This window comes from Cibotium barometz, chromosome 12 (genome assembly GCF_041138505.1).
Source record: "Cibotium barometz isolate CiBa-2024 chromosome 12, ASM4113850v1, whole genome shotgun sequence".
NCBI classification, from domain to species: Eukaryota; Viridiplantae; Streptophyta; class Polypodiopsida; order Cyatheales; family Cibotiaceae; genus Cibotium; species Cibotium barometz.
Window position 1 is genome coordinate 43,942,563 of NC_141057.1, and position 25,484 is coordinate 43,968,046.

Genomic DNA, 25,484 nt, shown 5'->3' on the forward strand with positions numbered 1-25,484 from the left:
AGAAGGATAGCATCTGCCTTTTGCTCTGGATGCTCAAATCGGAATGTGACTGTGTCTCGTTTATTATGGGCTTGTTTGGATAGCAGAGACTTGTTGCATAGATTCTCTGTTTCTTTGGCTGCCAGGTTTCCAGGATGTCACTTCCGCAAGCATTTTTGGACCTTTGGGAGATATCACCGAAGACTGGCTGATTATGCATGTTTCCTTTCTTGGACACACTTTTGGGCACTATGGACACTCTAGATTGGCCACAATCATGTGATCTTTCACTCTACACAGAGTGACAAGTACTCGTATTTTTCGTGGGTCTTTGTGTCGGTATCTTTATGATTGCCATAGACTACAAGAGATGGACCAGCTGCAGTTAGAAGACTTGTCTTCCATGTTTTCTTTTCCTCACTTTTGAGGGCTTCTTTCTTTGTACAGTGAAGCAATAGAACACTGGTTTTTACAAAAAAGAAAAAAGAAAGAAAGAAAAAGTGTGTGTGTCTGTGTCTAGACTTGGAATGAAGGCAATCTTTACAAGTTACCTCAGCTCTAAATAATTTTGCAGGTTTACGATGCAGCGAGGATGGCGGCAATTCACAATGTCGTTCAATCTTTTCCTAAGGGCTATGACACACAAGTAGGAGAACGGGGTCTGAAGGTATTTGGGGCTTACTGTAGCCTTTATGCAACAACTAAGTGCAGGCTGGATATAAAGGACCTTTTTAAGTACATTCAGCACTAGAACCTTGAGCATAAATGGTATGCTGTGTTTTCTTTACATATTTACATTTGTAACTTTCTGGTGAATGCCATTTTTTCCAGTTGAGTGGTGGAGAGAAGCAGCGTGTTGCATTGGCAAGGGCGTTTTTGAAAGCCTCGCCATTAATGTAATTTTTCTTTACTTGAAAAAAAATTCAATTAGCTTCAGCCAGCTCGCATATCCTTTTTTCTGCTCATACTGATAATTTTTCAAATGACAATATTAATTTTCTTTAACATTTTATAATATCTACTTTTGTCGCTTTTTTATCATTATTTATTAAACATTTAGATTTTGTATCTTTTTAGTATCGTTATGCTATTTACAACTAGTAATGTTAGATATCTATTGACTATCTTTTTCAGAATTATTATCGATAAATAAAATTAACTTTATTGTTTGAATATCATATGCTAGGTCTTTTATGTATACATTAGGAATCACTAATGTTGTTTATATTAGTTGTGTTTATTGCCTACCTGTAGTAAAGGTTCTATTATGATTTTTATATTTTATATTTCATACCACTAACTATATTGTTATGCATTTCAATTTTATATTAATATTATTATTAGTTGTTTTTATTATTTTTTCTTTTTTTTTGTGTTCATCTAGGGTATCTACATTATTATTATTCTTATTAGCTTTCTTATTGGGTATATACTTGTATATTAAAAGAGAATGCATAAACAGTGATTTAACATACAATGCTAACTTCTCTCATACTAGCAACATGAGAGCAGGTTTGTATTGTGTTTCTATTCAGCTTGATGTAATGGATTCGGCGGTGAATTATGCAGGATTTGTGATGAGGCCACTAGTGCGCTGGACAGCACTACTGAGGCGGAGATACTTTCCACCTTGAGGTCGCTAACACAAAATAGAACTGCGATATTTATTGCACATCGGTTGACAACAGCCATGCAATGTGATGAGGCAAGTTTCTGATCCCACCAGAATGATGTTTTTTGTTTGACTTCTTGTTGGAAATGTTTTCAATGGAATTCTTGATAGTTGCTGCTAACAGTTATAAAACAAATCCAAGTTCATCCTGTGCTTTGAAAGGATAACCATGCATGTACGCTTGCATATGTGCGCGCGTGATCATTAAATTGGTATTGTGATACGTGATCTTGATCAATCAATGTCCATTTTAGATATAACAGGTATCCCTGATCTGAGGCTTAGTGTTTCTTAAAATTTACCTCAATGTAGTGTACATATATAGAAGCATGTAGGCACATGCAATATGAGAGAGTAGCATACTTAAGGTACTTATTCTGAGTCAGGATGTGGTACTTTTCCTAAATCTCCTGTTTTTTTGTGTGGCACAGGTCATTGTACTTGAAAATGGGGTGGTGGTGGAGCAAGGGCCGCATGACGTACTCTTGTCGAGAAGTGGACGATATGCTCAACTCTGGAATCAGCAGAAGGTTGAGAGTGAAGATCTTATCTCTGTGTCTCCATAGGAGGTCGTATCCCTTGGACATGTTGATGATCAGATCTTACCTCGGTTTGGCTTCTCTTGGACATGGTGTTCTTGAAGGTTCAAACAGAAATGTGACAAATGTTGAGTGTATTGGTGCAAAATCGGCAAAACCGTCAAAGCTTAGAATCCTTTAGCTCTATTGGATCTTTGTAGAGACGGAGGGATCCAAGAAATGCAAAGAGAAAAGCGTTCCTATAGAGTAAGATTTTTCTTGTGACGCAGTTTCACATCTCCCACATTCACGCCACCACATTCACATTCACATTCACATTCACATTCACAGCACCACCACCACCACCACCACCACCACCGTCGCCAAAAAAAAAAACTAAAAATATGTGCATGTAAGTAGCAGTGCAAAGTTGTAGTCCGTACATTCAGTTTTGAAATGGGGATTTTGACACAGCAGGCATACATGCCTTGATTCTCCATGTTTAGCATTATGGATTATCAAAAAAAGGTGGTTGCTTCTTTCTTACAGATGGTGGTTTCTGCCCAACCCAAAAGCAGTGGTATTCAATTATGCAATTTCAAAAAAAAACAGGTTTTCATTTTTCGTTTTTTTGCAAGAAAATCTTGTAATAATGAGGTTATTATGTTTGTTGCACCAACTTACACTAGTGGGACACCTATAATTAAATATAATCTCTCAAGAAAAGAATGTAGGTATGTCTAATATTTTATTATTTGCACAACAAAGAGCGGTCACCTATCTTTTGGTCAATGCACAAACATCATGAAGAAATAATTATTATGCATAAAAATATACAAATCCAAACCAAAAGAGCAAGACAAGCATTGGGTACAATCATCTCCCCCAATGTGAGTCGTTCCTCTCATGTGGATATTTAAGTACTCTAATTCCAAATTTAACCCTTGGGAACCAGCAATAGCTTGAACATCCAAAAAAAAAAATACAAAGAAAGAACAAGACGAGCATTGGGTGCAATCATCTCCCCCAATGTGAGTCGTTCCTCTCTCATGTGGGTATTTAAATACTCTAATTCCAAATTAACCCTTGGGAACTAGCAATAGCTTGAACATCCAAAAAAACAAAATACAAAGAAAGAACAAGACGAGCATTGGGTACAATCATCTCCCCCACTGTGAGTCGGTCCTCTCTCATGTGGGTATTTAAATACTCTAATTCCAAATTAACCCTTGGGAGCCAGTGATAGCTTGAACATCCCAAAAAAAACAAAGAAATAACAAGATGAGCATTGGGTACAATCATCTTCCCCAATGTGAGTTGTTCCTCTCTCATGTGGGTATTCAAATGTTGTAATTGCAAATTTAACCCTCGGGTACCAGTAATAGCTTGAACATCGAAAGTTGGGTCTTTGCTTTAATAAAAATAGCCTTAGTTCATTCCTCTCTCACATGGGTATTTAAATATTGTAATTCCAAATTTAATCCTTGGGAAAACCAATAAGAGCTTAAACATCCAAAGCTGGGTCTTTGCTTTTATAAAAATAGCCTTATTGCTTTGCACACGATCTTTACAATAAATAGATTGATTTTCTACACATCTAAGATGGGCAAACAATGGAATCTAAATTGGTATTACAAATACAATGCTTGATCAAAGTTGAAATACATCAATTGAATTTAAAAATTGGTACTTTGCTATATATACTTCACATCGCACACCATGCTCAAATTGTCTTCCATGTCGCCATACCTTAATCAAAATTTTGGTACTCACATAAATGAAGAACTGAATAGTTAATCCTAACATAATTGTGCTCATAAAAGTAAACATGTAATACCAATAATACTAGATCAGTGTTTAATACAGTAAATCACTCACAAAATTAATAACATTAGCATGGTCCTAATTGGTAGTATTACCGTGGTATCATCTACGATAACAACTACTAGCAAGGTATAATGGTATCTCATGCATTGTTGATCAATCATAAGAGTGAAATAGGTTAACCTTAGTTATCTGTTTGCTTATATAAATTGATGAGGTTTGAACTTGTGGAAAAAGGGATTGAGTATGCACAAAGGATCATCTCTAGAGTAAATGTGCAATCAAATCTACGGATGGAGAGCCTTTAAATAGTTGTAATTGTAAATGAAAAATACTATTATCATTATATGTAAGTCAAATAGTCTACCAAGAAATCTATTCTAGAATTACAGTCAAGTGTTTTATTGGTCCATATAAGCATCATGATTGTCAAATTCTTCAACATCACCATTGTCCCATATCAATATGATAATGAAAAATTTAACAAACAACGAATTGTTATTGTCAAATTTTTTAGCATCAAATTCTTTGTCCATGCTTTTTAGATGAGTTATAAATAGAGGCTTATGTTAAATCCAAATTATGACTTTTAAAATTTAGATTATCAAAAAGAATTCTAATGGTCCTTCTTGATAATGCCTAATCTAGCCAACTAAGGACACATTATTAAATAAAAAGGAAAACTTTGAGTTTAAAGGATAAGTGAAAAAGGTCAGACATGAAAAACCAGAGATTCACGTCATGAATAACGCAACCTTTGGCTATCCAAAGGTTCACAAATAGAAATTTGAAATCTCGCATATCTCATGCACTGACAACAGATGAAAATCAAGGGCGGGGACGTAAAGAACATGAGAGGAATGCTTTCTCCCTCTGCCATCGAGAATGATTTCCATCCGGCCCTCACTGTGTATCGGAATTGTGGAATTGTTGCCAATGAAAATGCGACCTGACTGCTATTTCAGATCCAGAAAGAAGTCACGGGAGAAGCACCAACACCGAGAATCCATTCTCGAGTATCCTTTGCGGTGAAGCCAACTGCCTCCTCGCTTGAAGAAGATGAAGCATCCGTGTCCATCATCTCTAAGTGCACAAAGGCTGGAGTCTATGCAACTGAAGCTGAAGAATCAGCACTCTTCCCTGTCCGCTTGGGACACTTTCTCCAATAGTGGCCTTTCTTGCCACAATCATTACAGGTCATCTTGGCCTTCAGTTTCTCTCGGTCTGAGTCAAGCTTCTTCTCAAAAGACTTCTCCGATGAAGCCTTCCCTTTGCCCTTGTTGTTGTTATTACGGCCTTTCGACCGTCGGTCAGTTAAGGCCTCAGAACCTCCGCCCTGTGGAGGGTTTGTGAATCGCTCTTCTTGGTCCAAGACCATGGGCACAAGCTCCTCCCATGTGATGGTGCTGAGCCTGCCACTGGTAAAAATAAACATTTGGCCTGCTGAAAACCCCCTTTCATGCACTTGAGATCCTAGTCTAGCCAACTAAGGACACATTATTAAATCAAAAGGAAAACTTTGAGTTTAAAGGATAAGTGAAAAAGGTCAGACATGAAAAACCAGAGATTCACGTCATGAATAACGCAACCTTTGGTTATCCAAAGGTTCACAAATAGAAATTTAGGTCAAAAAATAAATATTTGGCTTGCTGAAAACCCCTTTCATGCACTTGAGATTAGGAAAACTTTTGGGAGATGCAGTTGCTCCAGACGATAGTGCATCAACAAATTATCAATGATCTTTCTACAAGAGGAATGTTGGATCCGCCCCTTCGATCAACACACATCAAAGTGTGTTTTGTTTGGAGAGGTCAACGTTCAAGCAAGACTAGTAGCAAAGCGTCTATGGAAGACACTTGAACACAAGCCTCTCCAAACAAACACATCAAAGTTTGTTTATTTGGAGAGAGGCTTGTGTTTAAGGGAGACTAGTAGGAAAGCGTCCATGGAAGATGCTCATATGGTTGACGAGCTAGTGGAGGAGAGAGTTTCCAACTCCCTTATACTATTTGGTGGGTTGTTGAATATTTCTTAAGTGTTATGCGAGACGCAATCAGATGCGGATCATCAAAAGGCTCACTCTATCGATGTAATGAACAATATTTCAAGGTTCCCAATAGGAAGAGGAATTGTACACTCTAGACTTTTGATGCCCCCTCTAAAGCCAATTCAAGCATTGCTAGAAGCAGTGATAAGTGGAGCCTAGTGGCATATCTCTACAACATTAAGTAGTAAGAGCATGACTTGATGAGAGGTTATGTCTCTTGTCTTAAGCACTTAAACTCTTGGTGCAAGCTTTGAGAGAGGCTCACTGCTGATTATTGTCATGCTTCCGCATGAGACCCTAGAACGCATGACTATCTGCTCTTGTCTAAACTAGCCATATTGGATGTGTGTGCTACAAATTAGCCATAGAATTTGAGGATAATATGTTATAATTACAGTAGCTTAAGGAAAACAAGACTCCTTTGTTATCTCAATGAGTTTCAAGTTGTTCTAACTCAGACACTATGAATAGGCAAGTAAAAAATATGACTATCAATGAGCTAACATCGGCAATTCTCGAAAAGGAGGTAAGGGAACCTCCTAGCAATGCACACCTTTATCCTAGAAGGGTAGTCTAGTATTCAATATATAGAAATAATTATACAAGCAGCAAATGCCCACATATGTGACCTAGACCATTACTCTATTACAGACACTGCAGACACCTTAGAAATCATGAGACATCCATATGCACATATGGTGCTTAGCCCACTAGCACAGTTGCCGGTAGCTAGACTAACTCTAACTTCGCCAGCACCACCAACCCCCCAAAATGGTAATACGGGAACCTACTCCTATGATAGGACAAGGATACATACGAGGAATTTATAGGATGCTCAGCGTATCCTTACCACCACAACCATCTCCACCAAAGATATCCTCGATCAATCAAGTGTTAGTTTAGGAACGGCTCGAAGAAAGTGAATATCCGTGAGTTTGAGTGTAATCATGATTATTATGAGGAGTCGTCGGATATTGTGCCCGACTTATATGTTATGCAAGGGCAATGCCAGTGACCTTGTTTCAAACCACGTCTGTTTAAAGGAAGGGGAGAGACATGAACACAACAAGTTGGAGGCCCCTATTACAATGCTTGCATTGTCAAAGACCTCATAGGGTAGTAGAGTGCCCACACGAATTGGGTGCCTTGCTCAAGCAAGCTCCACAAACAGGCTATCACAATTCTAGTGTTTACATGTACAAAGTGTGGAGTGGACCACCTAATCAAGGATTGTTCGTATAAAACAATTAGGGAAGTGACAAATTCCACCAATCCTTCAACAAGCCTCCACTTGATTAGTGTACAATCAGGACATATTATAACACCATTAAAGACCAAAATCACCTCGACAACGTAGTGGCACAAATAAAAAATGTTTATTTGTATTGTTTCCATTTTCATCTAAATGGAAACAATAGAATAAACATTTTTTATTGTATTTTTCCATTTTCATCTAAATGGTTCAGGCCCTTTGAACTATTTTCTGTAGGAAAACCTTTTGGGAGAACTTATTATTTTGTGCATTCTTTAATTTGAAAGTAATAACTTTTTATTTAGATTTATGACCAAATGTGACCCCTGAGTGATGTGCACATAGTAAGATAAAAGGGTTTATTGGTGCTGCAAATTTCATGGTCTATAGTGTGACTTTATTGGAGTTGGTAACTACATTTTATGTATACCTTAGCATATGATGGATGTGTTGGGATTCCAAGAGCTTGAAAGGCCAATATTTCATTGGAGATCCCTCACTTTCTTTAGTGAGACGTCATCGACTAAACTTCAAATTTGAAGTGCTAGATCAAGCAGTCTTTTACTATATAGATTTTTATTGGAAAGAAATTGATAATTTATTTGTTCTTTTGATTATAAGATAAATTTAATTGCTACCAATGATTTGCTAAAATCTAAATCATAGTCTCTTTAAAAGATGATTTTCTTTGGTTTATTGATACTATATATTTAGTCCTGAAGAAAACATATCGTATCTTTAGATCTAATTATAATCCTATACTAATTTCTCATCTATAACTTGATATATACTAGCGCGCGTGACAATAAGTCTGGCTTAATAGTTAATTAGACAATGACTGCCTCATTGTCTTTTAATGAGAAAAGATATCAATGGCCAATTGTGAGATATATGTGCCTCATTGTCTAATCACACTTCAAAGTTGTAGTATGGAGTCTTGATAGTAAATAATGTTCCAACATATATCTTCTTCCCCCTCTAAAGGGAGAATATACACTAGACATCAAACCACCATGAACATTTTAAGTTTTTTTTTAAAAAATTCAGTCTCTAAGATAGATTTTTTAACATTTTGGAAGCATGTATATATTGTCATATACTAAAAGTCATTTACTATGGTCATTCTAAGTTTGTCCTTGATAAGGAAATTCACATGTATCTCATGAAGTTCTTGAGTGTTTCTAGGCATCGTTTATGGTTTTTCTCTCTTGCTTAACTACCTATATAACTGATGCCAATACTATAGATATGATTTTATTAATAGTTTCTCTCTTTCTTGACAAGAGTGTCATACTCTATTTAATTTTGATCTTGTAGTGTTAGCTAAGATAATACATATCCTTTCCAAAAGTAGCACTGGTACTTCTTGTTTTTCTTATCATTTGATGGAAATATTAAAGATCTAGATGTCTAGCATTAATAGGTGATACTAGAAAATGCACTCAACTTTATAATATAACATGGTTGACTTATATGCAAAACTCTTTTTAAAATAAAGTCATGCATACTATCTTCACATGCTAACTTTCCAATAATACAACTCTTCATTTACTAAAGAGCACAAATTTACTTTCGATTTTCTTTTCATCATAGAAATTTATGTCATGGGTTTTTCTCTATTGAATAGTCATTATGTTAACTAATTCACACTTCTAGTTTCAACTTTTGATCCTCATAAGTTATTGGATATCCCAATTGCATTGTTAGGATTTTTAATTTATGAGAAAATTGCTTATATGCAAATTGGCCCTTATTCACACTTAAAGAGAATGCAAGAGAGAGAGAGAGAGAGAGAGAGTTCCCTTGCAAGCAAACACGCACACACACACACACAAGAGAGAGCAAGACACAAGAGAGAGAGATAGATGACTGAATTTTCTTCTTTCTTCTTGAGATAAGAGTACATAATCTAAGGGAATGTCTATACCACTCTTCTCTACAACCATTAACATAAAGAGATAAGAGTACATACTATAAGGGAAAGTACTCTCCTACTGTAACTTATAAAGGTTGTTCACAGTGTGAACCTGACTACATGAGTTGGCGCTATAACTATGCCATAACTCTAATACTCCAAAGTTGCTATCACATAGCCTATCATCCACCATTGGTGGAAATATGTCAACCATAATCTCACCAACCATGCAAGTGCCATAAGTGTGGATGTTATAACCCAAGTGGGTGATCAATGCCCATAGCACTAGTTAAGCTTGATATCCAAACACTCTCCCTCGAGCTCAACTCCACATACTGCACTCAAAGTAAGCTCCTAATCCTACAAAGCTTCTCTACAGCAAGTGCTTTTGTAAAGATGTCAAACACTTTATCCTCTGTGCTGACATATACTAGATAAACGTCACTTTTAAGACCTTTTCCCTTACAAAGTGATAATGCACCGTAATGTGCTTCATCGTACCATGGTATACTAGGTTACTGTGGCCACTTGTATGCTACTCATGTTCTCATAATAAATGACAATAGCCCTATCAATGGAAAGTAGCTTTTTCTTAAACCAAGCTACCTCACAAGATGCAATACATGTACTCTACCTATGTACTCGACAAGGTAACTATCGACTATTTCTTGCTGCTCCAACTCATAGAGTAGTACACCCAAAAGAAAACATAAAGCCACTAGTAGATCTCTTGTTTGTGACACTACTAGCCCAATCAGCATCTGTGTACCCATGTAGTTGTATCTCCATGCCAACCTCATAAACAAATCCATAATCAGCTGTGGACTTTATGTACCTGAGAATCTATCTAGCCACATCCAAGTGTGGCTTTCTGGGGGCTGCATAAAGTGACTCACAAGTCCAACTGCATACCTGTACTCTACCTTTGTACTCAACAAGGAAATTGTCGGCTATTTCTTGCTGGTCTAACTCACACATTAGTACTCCCAAAAGAAATATAAAATCATGTATCTATGTATCCATGTAGTTGTATCTCTATGCCAATCTTATAGATAAGTCCATAATCAAACTGTGGACTTTATGTATCTAAGATTTTGTCTAGCTGAATCTAAGTGTGGCTTCCTAGGGACCTACATAAACTGACTCACAAGTCTAACTACATAACTCAAATATGGCCTAGTAATAGTCATGTAGATCAAGCTACCCGCTATGTACCTATACATAGTGGGTCCTCTAAAAGCTCACCTGCATATCTATGGGATAGCTTTGTATTCTAATCTAATGGCACTGAAATAGGTTTACAGCTTGTTATACAATACTTCAACATGTCTAAGACATACTACCTCTATAACAAAATGCCCAAGAAATACCGCAACTCACCCAAATCCTTCAGCTCAAACTTCTGCTTTAAAAGCATCCTGACATCATGTATATCATCATCACTGTCACCAATGATAATAAAGTCATCCACGTACATGATGAACAAGACTATCCTTCTATATGTCTTTTTCACATAAAGTCATCCACGTACATGATGAACAAGACTATCCTTCTATATGTCTTTTTCACATAAAGTAAAAAATATGCATTAGATATTTGAAATCTAATGGTAACAAAGATACTCCCCGATCTTGTTTGATCATACTTTGGGTGCCTACTTTAAGCCATATAAGGCTTTACATAACCTGCACACACAAATTCTGGGTGTGCATCACTCTCAGAAACGATGGTTGCATCATGTATACTTCTTCTTACAAATCACCATACAATAAATCAATATTTACATCCAAATGTCATGTAAAGACCAACCCTTTATTGCAGCCATAGAAATGATAGCTCTCACATGTGGTTGCCATTCTCACAATCAAGCTAAATGTCTCCTCATAGTCGATGCCATAGGTCTATGAGAAACCTGAACCAATCTTGCCTTATATATCCTCACTAATCCAGCCATAGTAATGATAGCTCTCATGGTTACCATTCTTGCAATCGGACTAAATGTCTCCTCATAGTCAATGCCATAGTTCTATGAGAAACCCTTAGTAAACCAATCTTATCTTATACATGCTCATTGATCCATATGAGTTACGCTTGACCTTATACACTCACTTACATCCAATTGCCTTCTTTTCCTTAAGCAAAGATACTAATTCCCATGTTGCATTTGCATCCAATGTTACCATAGGCACACGCCACTTCTACAATGTGCCTACTTTTCCTTTCTGTAACACCATTGTATTGCCAAGTATACCTATATGTAAATTATCTCTTGATTCTCAAGATATCACTAAACTGATTGGGTAAATACTCTCCCCCACCGTCTGATCTTAGGCATTTGATCTACATACCTTTTTTCTTCTCGATTAAGGCTTTAAATCTCTGAAAGTGAGCAAACACCTCACTTTTTTTCTTTATGAAATAAACCCACACTCTTCTAGTGTGATCATCAATGAATGTAACATAATACCTACAACCTACAATTGTTGCAGTCTTGGTCAATCCCCATACATCCAAATTTATAACATCCAATGGCCTTGTATTGACATGATTTTCATGTAGGAAAGCATGTTTGGCATGCTTACCAACCGGCTTGCTTCACATACTTTATGCATACCATCAACCTTAAACTTTGATAAAGTTATAATAATATTTTGGACTTACATAGATTTCAATCGTTGTATATTCACATGACAAATGTACTTGTGCCATACGTTAACATTGCAAACAACACATGTCCCATGTGCAAACATGGCTTCTTTCACCTCAGGCAAATTAACATCCAAAGTAAACATCTTGCCATTTCTATTATTGATTTTTGAAGTCTTCCACAAAACACCCTTGAGAATTGAACCTCACTTGCATGCCTTACTTAACCATTTGTCCAACAAAACCAGGTTCTTTGTAATATTTGAAACATGAAGTACATCTTCCAAGTACTTCATTTTGCCACCTTGTATAGATAATGGCATTTTACCAATATACACAATGGGATGTTGTGGTATCATCACATGTTTCTACATAACCTAGATTTTTCCTTTTTTGCATGTCTCTAAACTACACCATGGCTGGTCATGTGGTTAGAGGTGTCAAAATCTACATACCAAATATCTCCAAATCTTGACACATCTCCTGTTGTGGAATCGAGCATATGTTGCACCACAAACTGTAACATCTCACTTATTTCATCACTACTCTATTGACTTGATGATGCATAGTTGCCTTGCTTTATAACTTTTCACTTGTGATATCATTCTACTTTTTATAGTAGTCCTTTGCCATGTACCCTAGTTTACCACAGTAATAGCACTCTATGCTATTTGAACTCTAATTTATTTGCCAACCACCTTGGTCTCTCATGATCCCCTGCCTCTAAAGTGGCCTCTTCCACCTATGTATACATTTGAACCATGTTATTGTTGTCTATGATTTTTGTTTCTAAAAACGGCCTCCACCTCAGCCTCTAGATGATGATCTCCCTCTGTCTCTACTTGTATCTGAGTAGAAGGCCTGATCATTTGAATTTCCAAAGGATGAACCTTCTCCAATATTTCACGAATGAGAAGAGCAATCAATCCTTGAAAAGCACCTCCTTTAACTACACACAATATGGTCTTCTTCCTTCACCCAGGAGAATGCCTCAATCTGAGACAATGACTTCCCTATCTGCTTATAGCTCTCAGTTACTAAAGGTATTGCTTCAAAATCAAGGAGAAAACGAGATGGAAATACCCTTACCCATATATATTGCTTCCTTGCTTGCCTTGTTTCTGCCTCTCACTTGCCTCCTTATCTCTCACACTCTAATACCGTAAAGAGAATGTGGGGGAGAGAGAAAGCTTGAGTTCCTCGCAAAAGGAAACATACACACACAAGAGAGAGATGGATGGCTAAATTTTCTTCTATCTTTTCCTCTTCTCTACAACCATTAACATAAAGAGATAAGAGTACATACTATAAGGGAAAGTGTTCTCCTAATATAACTTAGAAAGGTTGGTCTATAGTGTGAACCTAACTATATGAGTTGGTGCTATAATTATGTCATAACTACTTCAAAGTGGTTGTCGCATAGCCTATCATCCCACTGGCAACCGCCGTCACCTCACGAACCATGCCAGTGGCGTAAGTGTGGATACTATAACCTAGGCGGGTCATCAATGTCTGCAAAGCTCAATATCTCAACAACATGGGTGCCTAAAATTAAACCTAATCTATTAAGCTTGGACATTTTTCAACTTTTCTCATAATATATACAACTTTTAGAGTTTCGTTTACATAACACTTATTTGGATACTCTCATGTGTAGTAGAGAGAGTGCCTTTGTTAAGCCTAAAATGGGGTTAACAATTTCTCGCCATGATATTCTCCTCCTCTCAATTTAATTATGATTCAAAGTAAAAGAGTGGAATATATCTAAGTATCTGTCTTTTGAACTTTCTAAATTTGTCCTTAGTATGCCCACTTTCTCTTCTTCACCTATTGAGGTTATGACTAGTGATTCCATGTTTTTCTTATGGAGCTAATTGTAATGTCGGTCTTAACTTCATACATGTAGAAAAAAATAGGTTATTACGCTTTTCACCTTTTAAATATTTTTATGCTTTCTGTGAGGATTTTTACCTCAACCTTGATTAATTTCTTGTTTTGGCACTAACTTTTTTGTTTACCCAGCCTCCAACTACAACGATTCCTCTCATAGTGCTAAAGTTTTGTTAACTAAATTTGCATGGGTACAAAAATGTCTTTCATGGGGTTCACAACTGCTAGCCGTGAGAGAGGTTACACTACTGTGGGTGCTATTGGACAAGGCCTAAGGTGTTCCCTTATATGATGACCCATTTCTCCCTATTCTAACTACTTATCACCTAGAACTAGTGCCAAGTTATGATATGTTGATAGCACCACAAAGCTACCTACTTCTAGTCCTATTAATTCACACCCTCTTCTCCTACCTAATGTATGTATTTCTTACCCGAGGAGAATTCTAGGACTAGGCCTCACCCACCACTCACTTCAAGATACTCAAGGATAGATTAACTCAAAGTTCACACAGTCAAGTACCATCACCATAGCATTAGCTCATACGAGTCCCATGTTTTAATGGCTCATGTGGCATCACTTTCTTGTGCAAGTTTCATGTTTTAGTGGATCTTGTGCACCATGTGATTTTGGTTGGTGCAAGTCCCCTGTGGCTTTGTGCAAGCACCTTACTTCTGTAATCCCTTATTCTTTGTTTTTCTTGCTATGTTAGTGATTCCTTATGCTTAGATTTTTCCCTTCCATTCAAGGTATGCATAATGGGAGGGGTTTCTCTACCATTTGGGTCTCACACAACTTCTCTCAATTCCCTCCTATTTCTGCTCTTTTCCACTCACTCAAAATTCTTCTCTCATAACTTATAAGCATCACTCATTTCCATGCCATTACTTCACTCCACTCCATAATGTAAAACAAGTAAGACAATGTGGTCCTTCACCCAAGATTGTGCTCAATAAGGAACCTACTTCTCACATAACCATGTTTAGAGCTAAATCTTAAGCTAGTCTCACACAATCTCACTAAATTGAAGCTACGAGTTAAATTAATTACAATGGAACTTATAAACTATTAGAGACAATCATCATTAAATCATACCATGAAGGATTAAAGGGAAGATAAGAAAAAAATTAGTTCATAGTTTAAGATAATTCAATGTGTGATACATTAGAAAGTAGAGAATTCGAATTATATACATGTATAAGTGTGGGTGGTTTGGACATAGGTCAAGTGGTTCCCACTTGACCTATGTCCAAAACCCCCCATTGACCCCACATACAGCAGCCTCGTCTCTGGGAGTCTTAGCAGAAGGTGAAATTCCATCACCCCCATCAGTGAATGAGCAGCAATACATGAACCCTTGACCACCCATTCAATTGGCAAGATCCACCCGACGACATTGACATTGACATAGCCATTAGGATCTTAGAATAAAGGCAAGACCCTGACCCCACATGAGAAAGAGGGATTAAGGGAGATACAAGTGACCACAAACTAGGGCTACCCTAATCACACATGAACTCATGGGCGAACAACCTGTATGGTGGTAACCTTACCTTCTCCAGGGCCAAGTATTAGAAAAATTATTGATGTGCTCCCAGGTACCTCAAAGTCGGCGGCCCAATCTATTCTCTAATCAAATGAAGATGGGTATGGACCTCTTTAAGAAAGATCTAGAGAAGAACCCAAAGCTGTAGTTCAACTTTACTTGGATGTCTCCACCTTCGACCACCCCTCCTTCTCCGCAAAGGCTACATGCATTGTATAATGCACAAGCTCATCCAAGATTATGATGAGGTGACTAACCCCAGCATGATCATCACTATTTGCTTTTTTTTTGCTCATCATTTTCCTCCTAGTAGAGTTTCCAAATTGGTATGCTTTTGATGAAGGTCTCTCTAAGGTATAGCCTTTGATATTAACATTGAAATAAATAAAGGCCCTACTTTACAACTACTAAAAGTGAGTAGTACAGTGGACGCAAGACTGGAGGATGCTCACATTGGAAGATATGTTTAAACCCACCTTCTGGACATCCTACAAGGCCTTCCACTGCACCACCCCCACAGTTCTACTGGAACTTTAGCGGATTATACCATTGACTCCCATGATTTCTAACCAATTTGAAGGATGAAACTATGATTAGGGAGGGGTTATGTTAACCACATGACTAGCTTATTACTGCAAGGTTGGTCTATGAAATCAAGCACAATACCTGGGTATCACCCATTATCATTGTGCCAAAAAAGAATGGAAAGATGCGAGTGTGTAGAATTAAAAAAGGCCAATACGGCCACGTGAAAAGATCACCACACATTGCCATATACTGAGCATGTGTTAGAAAGAGTAGCTAGCAAAGAGCTTCTTAGATGGATTCTCTTGCTATAACCAAGTGTTAGAAAGAGTAGCTAGCAAAGAGCTTCTTAGATGGATTCTCTTGCTATAACCAAGTGTCTATCGCACCTCACGATTAGCACAAGCCCATATTTTATGACAATGAGAGACATGTTGCCTATCAGGTTATGCCCTTTGTACTAACCAATGCCCTTGCAACATTCGAGTGGCTAATGTGCACAGCTTTTAAAGACTATCCACAGAAGTGGTTTGAGCTTTTTATTGAAGACTTGTGTGCTCACTCTGAGTAAAAAGACCACCTAGCTTGCTTAAGGAAAGTATTTCAAAGGTGTCAAATATATCAAACACTTTGAACCCATTGAAATGCCAATTTTGGGTCAAGCATAGTGTTATATTGGGACATATTGTGTCTAAAAATGGTATCTCCATGGATAAAAGCAAAGCTAAGTTAATTTTAGAATTTCCATCACCCAAAGATTTTAAGAGAGTTTAAAGGTTTATAAGGTGTGTACTACAGAAGGTTCATAGTATTCGATGCGAAGATTGCACAGCCATTGTATAGACTACTTGGGACTAAGGAATGTCAGCAAGCATATGATGAACTTAAGAAGGCCTTAGCAAATGCACCGATCTTAAGACCCCCTAATTGGAACATAATCTTCCATGTGCATATTGATGCATCAAACTTTGTCATTGGGTGTGCTAAAACAACTGGGGAAGCACAAATTGGACTGCTTTATTTATTTTGCTAGTAAGAAACTCAATGAGGAGGCAATGGATTACAACACCATAGAGAGAAGGATTGGCCATGGTTTATGTTGTGAAAAAGTATACACTATCTTTTGGCCAATAAATTTGTATTCTTCATGGATCACCATGCTTTTCTTTATCTTAATAAATAGGCCCTACACTATGGGAAGGATTACAAGATGGTTGCTTCCTACTCTTGGAGTTTGACTTCACTATCACTATAAAAAAAAAGGAGCATATCTACTAGTCACTAGCATCAGTCTCAACAATGTAAGGCTTGATAGGATCTAGTAAGGCTAACATAGGAGCATCTCAAACTTTATATTTCAAAGTATCGAAAGTTTCCTGTAGCTTCTCATTCCACTCAATCGAAGAATTAGACTTATTATTTTTACCCTTAAGAAGGCTGGTAAAAGACACTATCAACTTTGAATAATCCTTGACAGATTTTCGAAGAAATACCACGAAACCTAAGAAAGCAGTAGACCTCACATACCTCAGTATGCGTCTCAATGCATCCAAATGCGGCTTCCGATGAGGAACCTGCATAAATTGACTCACCAACCCAACAGCATAGCTCAAATCTGGCCTGGTGATCGTCATGTAGATCAAGCTTCCTACTATGCGCCTATACAGAGTAGGATCCTCCACCAAAATCTCTCCTAAATCTACACTCAACTTGCCATTCTGATCCAATGGCACTGAGATAGACTTACAGCCTGTCATACCATACTTGGACAACATGTCCAAGCCATACTGTCTCTGCAGTAATCCAATACCATGTGGTGACCTAATCACCTCAATGCCCAAGAAATATATGAGCTCCCCCAGATCCTTCATCTCAAACTTCTGTCTAAGCAAGATCTTTACATCAAAGATCTCTGCATCATGGTCCCCCATTGATCAGGTCATCTACATAGATGACAACAAGCACAACCCCTCTATCACTGTGTCTCACATACAGCGAGAAATCTGTCTTGGCTACATGAAAGCCGATAGTGACAAGATATTCAAAAATCTTGTCAAACCATGCTCTTTGTGCTTGTTTTAAGATATACAAGGCTTTCTTCAACCTGCAAACATGCTCGGGGTGACTCACATCCTCATAACCAGGTGGCTGTAACATATACACCTCTTCTTGCAAATCCCCATGCAAGAATGCATTCTTTACATCCATCTAATGTAAAGACCATTGCTTTGACGCAGCCACTGCTATCACAACTCTCACTGTTGCCATCTTGACAATTGGGCTGAAAGTTTCCTCATAATCAATGCCATATGTCTGCGCATATCCTTTGGCTACCAATCTAGCCTTGTACCTGCTTATGCTTCCATCATTGTTATGTTTTACTTTGTACACCCACTTGCATCCAATGGCTTTCTTGCCTTCAGGCAATTGCACTAAATCCCAAGTCTCATTTCCATATAGTGCATCCATCTCCTCATCCATAGCTTTCTCCCAACACACATTTCCAATAGCCTCATTAATGCATGTGGGCTCTACAACCTGCACAACTTTTGCCATGTATGCATAGTGATGTGCCACATAACCATCATAGGTAAACCTCTGCACAGGATTCTTCACTCTCCCAGATCTTCGCAGCTTTGCATTCATGGCTTCCATAGCCTTCTTTACACCAAGTGTTCTCATAGTTGGTATCCTAAGATCCTCATCAAGGCTCGTCTCTGAGCCACTAGACTCTCTATCAACATGAGAATGCCCTGCAGAAATGTCAGGCATACTAAGGGGCTCAACCACTTTCTCTTTACCTTTATGTGATATACTAATCACATTTACAAGACTGGTATTATGATGCAGCCTGCCACTCCATGGTCTATCAACTGAACCACTAGATGAGGACTCTCCTGGTCCACTCAAAGACTGTGATTGCTGACTTGCATTCTGTGCAACCACATTTCCACTCACATCAGCCCTAACAGCTTCTTTTTCAACAGCATACCAGCTGCTCATCTCATCAAAAACAGCATCCCTGGTTACCCTCAACTCACGTGTAGCAGGGTTATAACACCTGTATCCCTTTTGCTCAAGGGAACACCCAATAAACACACATTTTTCAACTTTTGGATCCAGCTTAGTTCTCAACTCATCTGGCACATGCACATATGCAATGCATCCAAAGATTTTCAGATGAGACAAATCACGTTTTCTGCCAGTAAACCTCTCCTCCGGAGTTACATCATGTATGGCTGCAGTTGGAGTCCTGTTCATGATGTAAACTGCTGTAGAAACAGCCTCAGCCCAATAGCTATGCAGCATATTCTTCTCTCCCATCAATGCTCGCGCAATCTTAGCAATGTGCTTGTTTTTTCACTCAGCAACTCCATTTTGTTGCAGAGTGTATCTACAGCAACTCCATTTTGCTGCAGAGTGTATCTGCATGTAAACTGTCTCTGAATACCATTCTTTTGCAAAAATTTAGAGAAATCATTAGAGAAGTACTCTCCCCCTCCATCTGACCTTAGGCACTTTACATGTTTCCCTGTTTGCTTTTCAACCATAACTCTGAAATTCTGAAAATGAGTGAACACCTCACTCTTCTCCTTCATGAAGTATACCCACACTTTCCTTGTGTGGTCTCATCAATAAATGTCACATAATACCTGCAGCCTCCCATAGACATGGTCTTCGTAGTACCCCATACATCTGAATGCACAACATCTAGTGCATTTCTGCTCACATTTCTGTCATGTGGAAATACATGCTTTGTTTGCTTTCCAAATTGGCACGCTTCACATATTTTCTGCATACCTTCAACTTTAAACTTTGGCAGCCCTGTCACAATTCCTTTAGTCTGCATAGACTTCATTCTCTGCACATTCACATGTCCAATTCCTTTATGCCAAATGTCTGTGTCAGCAACAATTCCTGAACCATTCACAAACATCGCAGCACTCACTTCAAGCATGTTTACATTCAATGTAAACATTCTGCCCACTCTGTTGCCTTTTGCAACCAACCTGCACTTGTCTTTAAAGTCTTCAATATAACAACCATCAACGAACACTTGCAAACCTTGCTCAATCATCTAGCCAACTGAAACCAGATTCTTTGTTATGTTTGGAACATGAAGTACATCTACAAGGTACTGCACTTTTCCATCCTGCATAGACAATGGCATATCTCCAACATGGGCAATTGGATGAGCAGTGTCATCCCCTGTTTCCACAAAACCTAGTCTTTCAAGGTTTTTCATCTCCTTGAACCACTCCCCATGGGTTCGAAGCACCTGAATCAACGTACCATACATCATCTTTATGTGTTGCTTCAATATTTTCAGACATGGCATTAACGACATGCTGCTGCATAACAAAGAACCTTCATTATCCTCATTGTTTTTGCTCGAGGATGCATAGTTGTTTTACTGCAATTTTCCATTTTGCATGTCATCCTGCTTCTTATAATAATCTGCTTACACATGTCTAGGCTTACCATAATAAAAGCATCCACGTGTATCATTATACTGCCTTTGCCAATTTCCATGACCTCTTTGACTCCCCCTGCCTCTGAATTGGCCTCTTCCACCTGCGTGTTGTTGTTGTTGTGAATTCTGGGACTGTTGTTGTTGCTGCTACTGGCCATAATTCTGATTACCTGTTCGGCCACCTCCTTGGCCGCGTCCACGGCCTCCTCTACCTCGTCCTCTTCCTGAACTTGTGTAGAAGGCCTATGCTCTGAACTGTTTTTGTTTTGTGAAGACTGTTGGTCTTCACCCAAGCTCTTCTCTTCTATAATCAACATAGACACCAAATCTATGAAATTGGGAATGTTTTTCCGAGTCTGAATAGACGTCTCGAACGCCTTGTATTATGGCCCAAGACCACGTAGACAGACTTCCACCTTATCATCATCTACTGAAACACCAATAGATGCAAGGGATTCCACAATACCCTTGATCTTGTGAATGCATAGTCATTCATAGACATTGTCTTTTTCTCCACAGTATGAAGTTCATTCTTCAACTGTATCTTTCATGCCTTGGTATTCGTTTCATAGAGTTTTACCAAAGTGTCCCACGCCTCCTTGGGGGACTTGGCGTCCTATATGTGCCCAATCATGGTGTCATGTATACTGATAGAGAGCCAATACATAACTTTTCTGGCTCCTTGGTTCCAATCCTTGAACTCTTTCACATCTACGGCAGTCGGATTGATCTTCGGTGCCTCTTCATGCTCACCTTCTATGTAGTCCCAGTAACCCTTTCCCATCATGAAATTTGTCAACCTGAACCTCCAAGCATGGAAGTTGTTCTTGTCAAGCTCTCAGCAACAATCTGGTTTATGCCATCATTTGACATCTTGCCAGACACACAAATTTACCAGAAACAGCACTCTGGTTTGTCCTGCACAAACTACTATATTTTCTACAGCGGTAATATACTACACTCAAATGTCACAAAACCAGTGACCTCAATGTGCATACATACACCCAATGGCAATTGTTTGACCTCCTTGCAGCACACACAATGTTTGCACAACCAATCTGTCTTCTTGTAGTTCTTAAAATAGAGTTCTGCATAGAATCGATGACTTACCCGCGCAGTGCTTGAAATCGCCTGCTTTCCAAAAAACGGAGGTCCTAACGCGCTCGAAACGCGTTTTTGGCCCGAAAAATTATGTCCGATAGGATCCCCTACAGTTGCCCTATAGCTTTACTCCCGTGAAGAAAACTCCTCAATCACAGATCGTTTGCTGGTGCCTCCCGTAGAGCTCCCGACAAGGTGTAGTCGCCAACACAAATAGGGAAGAGTAGATGAAGCTCTTACCCTCGTACCGCTTCCTGTGCTTCTCTTGCTTGCATCTCATTCCTTAGCATGAACCGCTACCATGAAAAGATGCAGGGGAGAAGAGAGCTTGAGCTCTTGCAAGCACACACACACTCACAAAACCCTAAAAGAGAACACACAAGGTGAGAGGCTGAAAATCTTCTTCTTCTTCACACAACACTCAACACACCATATACAAAGATAAAAGTACACACAATATGAAATAGGTACTCAACCAAATACATACTAGGGTTCTTTATGGTGTGAACCCAACTAAATGAGCTGGCGCTATAACTATGCGAGAATGGCTGTCACACAGCCTGTCATCCCACTGGTCGCATATCACCCATGATCTCACCAACCATGCCAGTGGTGTAAGTGTGGGGCCTATCCCCCAGGCAGGTCATCAGTGTCCACCACCTCACTAGATGAGCTCGATATCTCAACAGGGGGGGCGCTAGTGAACCCCCCCCTATGCGTGAATTCGAGAGGGAGAGGGGAGAGCATTCCCTTCCTCTCTCCCTTCTCCATCTCCACACCCTCTTTCCCTTCCACCATCTCCTTCCTCTCTACTCTTCTCTTTTAACAAAGAGATTAATGCATAATCTTGATTACACTAATCATTTCTTAATTATGATTAGTATAAATAAAAAAATATTCCCACCTAAGAGGTGTTCATAGTTAGGAGAGAAAAAATGAAGGGAAATTTAGATTTGAGATATTGAAACTATGCCGCGCACACGAGAGAGAACCTGATGCATCAACATGCTACCCCCCTACTAAAATTCAGCAGAAAATTGACAGAAATTTAATAGCATGCCTGTGGGAAACCCGCAAAAAATGCATTAAAAATGCCTTTTACCATAAAATACTCTTAAAAATTCCTAAATAATTAGAAAAAAAATCCTAAAACTGTAGAAATTTAGGGAATCATTTCTACCAAAAAATACTCACAATAGCATGTGTGGTATTTTGGTTAAAAAATCTATAAAATGCTTAACCATAAAAATAGAGAAAAATAACATTTCCACTCACGAAATTTCCTTGCAACGTCGATACGTCCATCCAAGTGGAGAAGCACCGCATTTCGAGTGCCATATTGACGTTTGCAATGCATAGATCACCAAAACAAACTAAAAAAAAACATTTTTCGTTTAGTAAATGTTAAAATTTACTTTAAAAATGCTAAAATTTTAGAATAATGAGAGAAAAATAAGAGGAGAAAAAACATTAAAAATTAACTAGATATTGCTCTAATACCACTGTTAAAACCCTAAATATCTCTCTAGCTAATAACTATGCATAAACATGCATAAACCAGTCATATACTCATCCACCCGACCACCTCCACGTACCTTACCTTAGTGTCCCATACCACCAAGAGATATGACTTCACTCCAGCAGCACATAGCTCTAGCATGAAATGGCAAGAGAGTAGACTCAATGCTCTACACAAGAGAACATCCCTTGAGAGTGCCCCATACCCCTATTATATAGGAGGGCCCTCAAGTGACTCTTGACTCTCCATGTCCATGTGTGACCCTTGGTTTCCTGACCCTACCTACGGGGTTGACGCAATGATGCTCACGGAGAATTGATGTTAGCAATGATGCCTGTGCATAGTCCCTAGCTTAAATATTGATGTCGACAAAGGATTGTCTTAGAATACAATGGTTGAAATGCTTGTTGATCTAGAAAAGTTAGAAGAAACAAGACTAATCACCATGCATGGGTTGATGGTAGAAAGGTTGCGACATAAAAAATGGTGTGATCAAAATCTCAAGGACAAGAAGATTAAGGAGGGCAACCTAGTATTGTTGCATGGAACTAGGACTAATAAGCAAAAAAAACTTAGGGGATTGGGACCTTTTCATATCAATGACAATACTCCGCAGGGTCAACCAAAATTGAGACCTTGGATGGTATTGAAACCCGTGGGTATCAATGGATCAAATTAAAAAATTATCACAAATCCCTAACACTTTATGTTGGCCTAAAAAATTATCACAAATCCGTGGATAAAACTCGAAATTCATGGGTATGAAATCATGAAAAAACAATTGACATGAGTAACTTGAGCTTTTCACGCCCAAAAAAGTTTTTGCATTAAGAAAAACAAACCCAATAAGTTACTAGGATCCTAGGGCACAAGAAATCTCTTTAAATGATGGGAACTCAAAAGATTTTTCAACGTGAAAAATCTGTAGATACTCACTTCCACGAGTAACTCAAGTTTTTCATTACCAAGAAAGTTGGTTCTCAAAGGTAACAAAAATCATGCTAGATGTTTCACTGTGACATTAAAAAATCTATAGATACTCACTTCCATGAGTAACTCAAGCTTTTATGCCCAAGAAAGTTGGTTCAAAGGTAAGAAAAATCATGCTAGTTGTTTCAATGTGACATTGTAATTCATAGTGTGAGCTCAAATAGATAGAAGTTGGAAGATTTTTTGATGTGAAAAACCAATAGTATATACGATTGTGAGTAACGTAAGTTTTTCACGCCAAAAAATGTGGATCAAAATAATGATGTTAGGTAATAAGAGAATTCTTAAGGGTGTGGGGAAGATCTACATTAGTTCAAAAATAAAATAAAATGATACACTTTTGGCTTGAAAATCTCACTTTTTCATGATCATGAAAAACCTAGATTTTCTTAATTCTAAAAAAACTTTCTTACATTGTCACTCGACACATGCACTAAGGTACCCCTTGTCCACAATAAGGTAGGGGTTCATCCCCTTGTCATATGCTATTATGTTTGCTAATGTTTGTAATGGTTGTGCTCTGTATGCCCGCCTTCCACACCCTGTGTTAGCTACTCTCTTACAGCTTGTTTCCTTAATTCTTGTTTAACCAATCCATGCTCCCTTGCTTCTTCCTTAGAACTGTCCAAAAATCTTAGCCACTGTATCTTGTTTTAATAACTAACAGGAAAGCAAACCCTAATAAAAATCATGCCTGCAAACCCACAAAGAGCTCTATTTGTCAGTCACACACATAGGACATATACTCTATGCACCCTAAACTGACCAAAATAAACATCATGTCATGAAAGCCCAGTCTAGTTTTTTATGCCAAAACCATCATCCCAAGAAAGAGGGGAAATTTCCTAAAGAGTCAAATGACCTAAATCAACCATTAGCACCCCCCATAGCATAAATCTGATGTTTGCATCCCTTAATTTTCGACATAAATATCTCTGATATTCATGCCCATGAAAAACCACTAACTGGTTTTTCATACTAATTGGCCCCAACCAAAGACACTTCTAACACTCTAACACCATCTCTTACCATAAAACAAACTTTCCTTAATCATGAATTTCTACTTGAAATTCACACGTGAAAAACTAGTCTAGTTTTTCACACCCCTAAAATCTCTAACTTTGATTATTTTGATGTAGCCTCCCTCTGAGTCCAGGCATGGGGGGAGCCCGAATTCCTCTCTTTGCTACATTGTACTCTTTATCTCATGAGAGGGTTGTAGTCCACCAATAAGTGGATGTTTTCTTTTTCTACTAATAGAAGTATTTTTTTTGGAGAAAAAAAAGGTTTGATGTGCTTAATAAATTATTAACTAATAGCCTGGAAAGTAACTAAAAAGAATGAAAACCCTCAATAAAATTACTTGGTTTTGTGTAGTAATAAAAGTTATAACCATTTAAAAGCTACCCAAAAGAGGGCAGCAAAAAAAGTAATAACTAGTAATTTGATCTCATTTTATTGTTTTAAAAAAGTTTCATATGGGCAAATGGACTAAAATATGTACTAGTTAAAACACAGATGAACCTTAAATTCTAATTATGCTTTGATACCATTCACTATAGTTCATAAATTATGAATGGACTTTC

The 25,484-nt window shown here is 38.1% G+C and overlaps 1 protein-coding gene across 2 annotated transcripts in view; it reads left to right on the top strand.

The window, feature by feature from the left end:
• The window catches only part of ABCB25 (ABC transporter of the mitochondrion 3), a 167,020-nt gene extending 164,305 nt beyond the window's left edge, over positions 1-2,715 (top strand). For both annotated transcript variants that reach the window (XM_086806530.1, XM_086806529.1), the window contains exons 17-20: positions 554-646; positions 811-875; positions 1,549-1,684; positions 2,083-2,715. In XM_086806530.1, the coding sequence (XP_086662656.1) occupies positions 554-646; positions 811-875; positions 1,549-1,684; positions 2,083-2,217 (429 nt within the window). In that variant the 3' untranslated portion in view covers positions 2,218-2,715. The remainder of the gene's footprint in view (positions 1-553; positions 647-810; positions 876-1,548; positions 1,685-2,082) is intronic.
• The last annotated feature ends 22,769 nt before the right edge of the window (positions 2,716-25,484 follow it).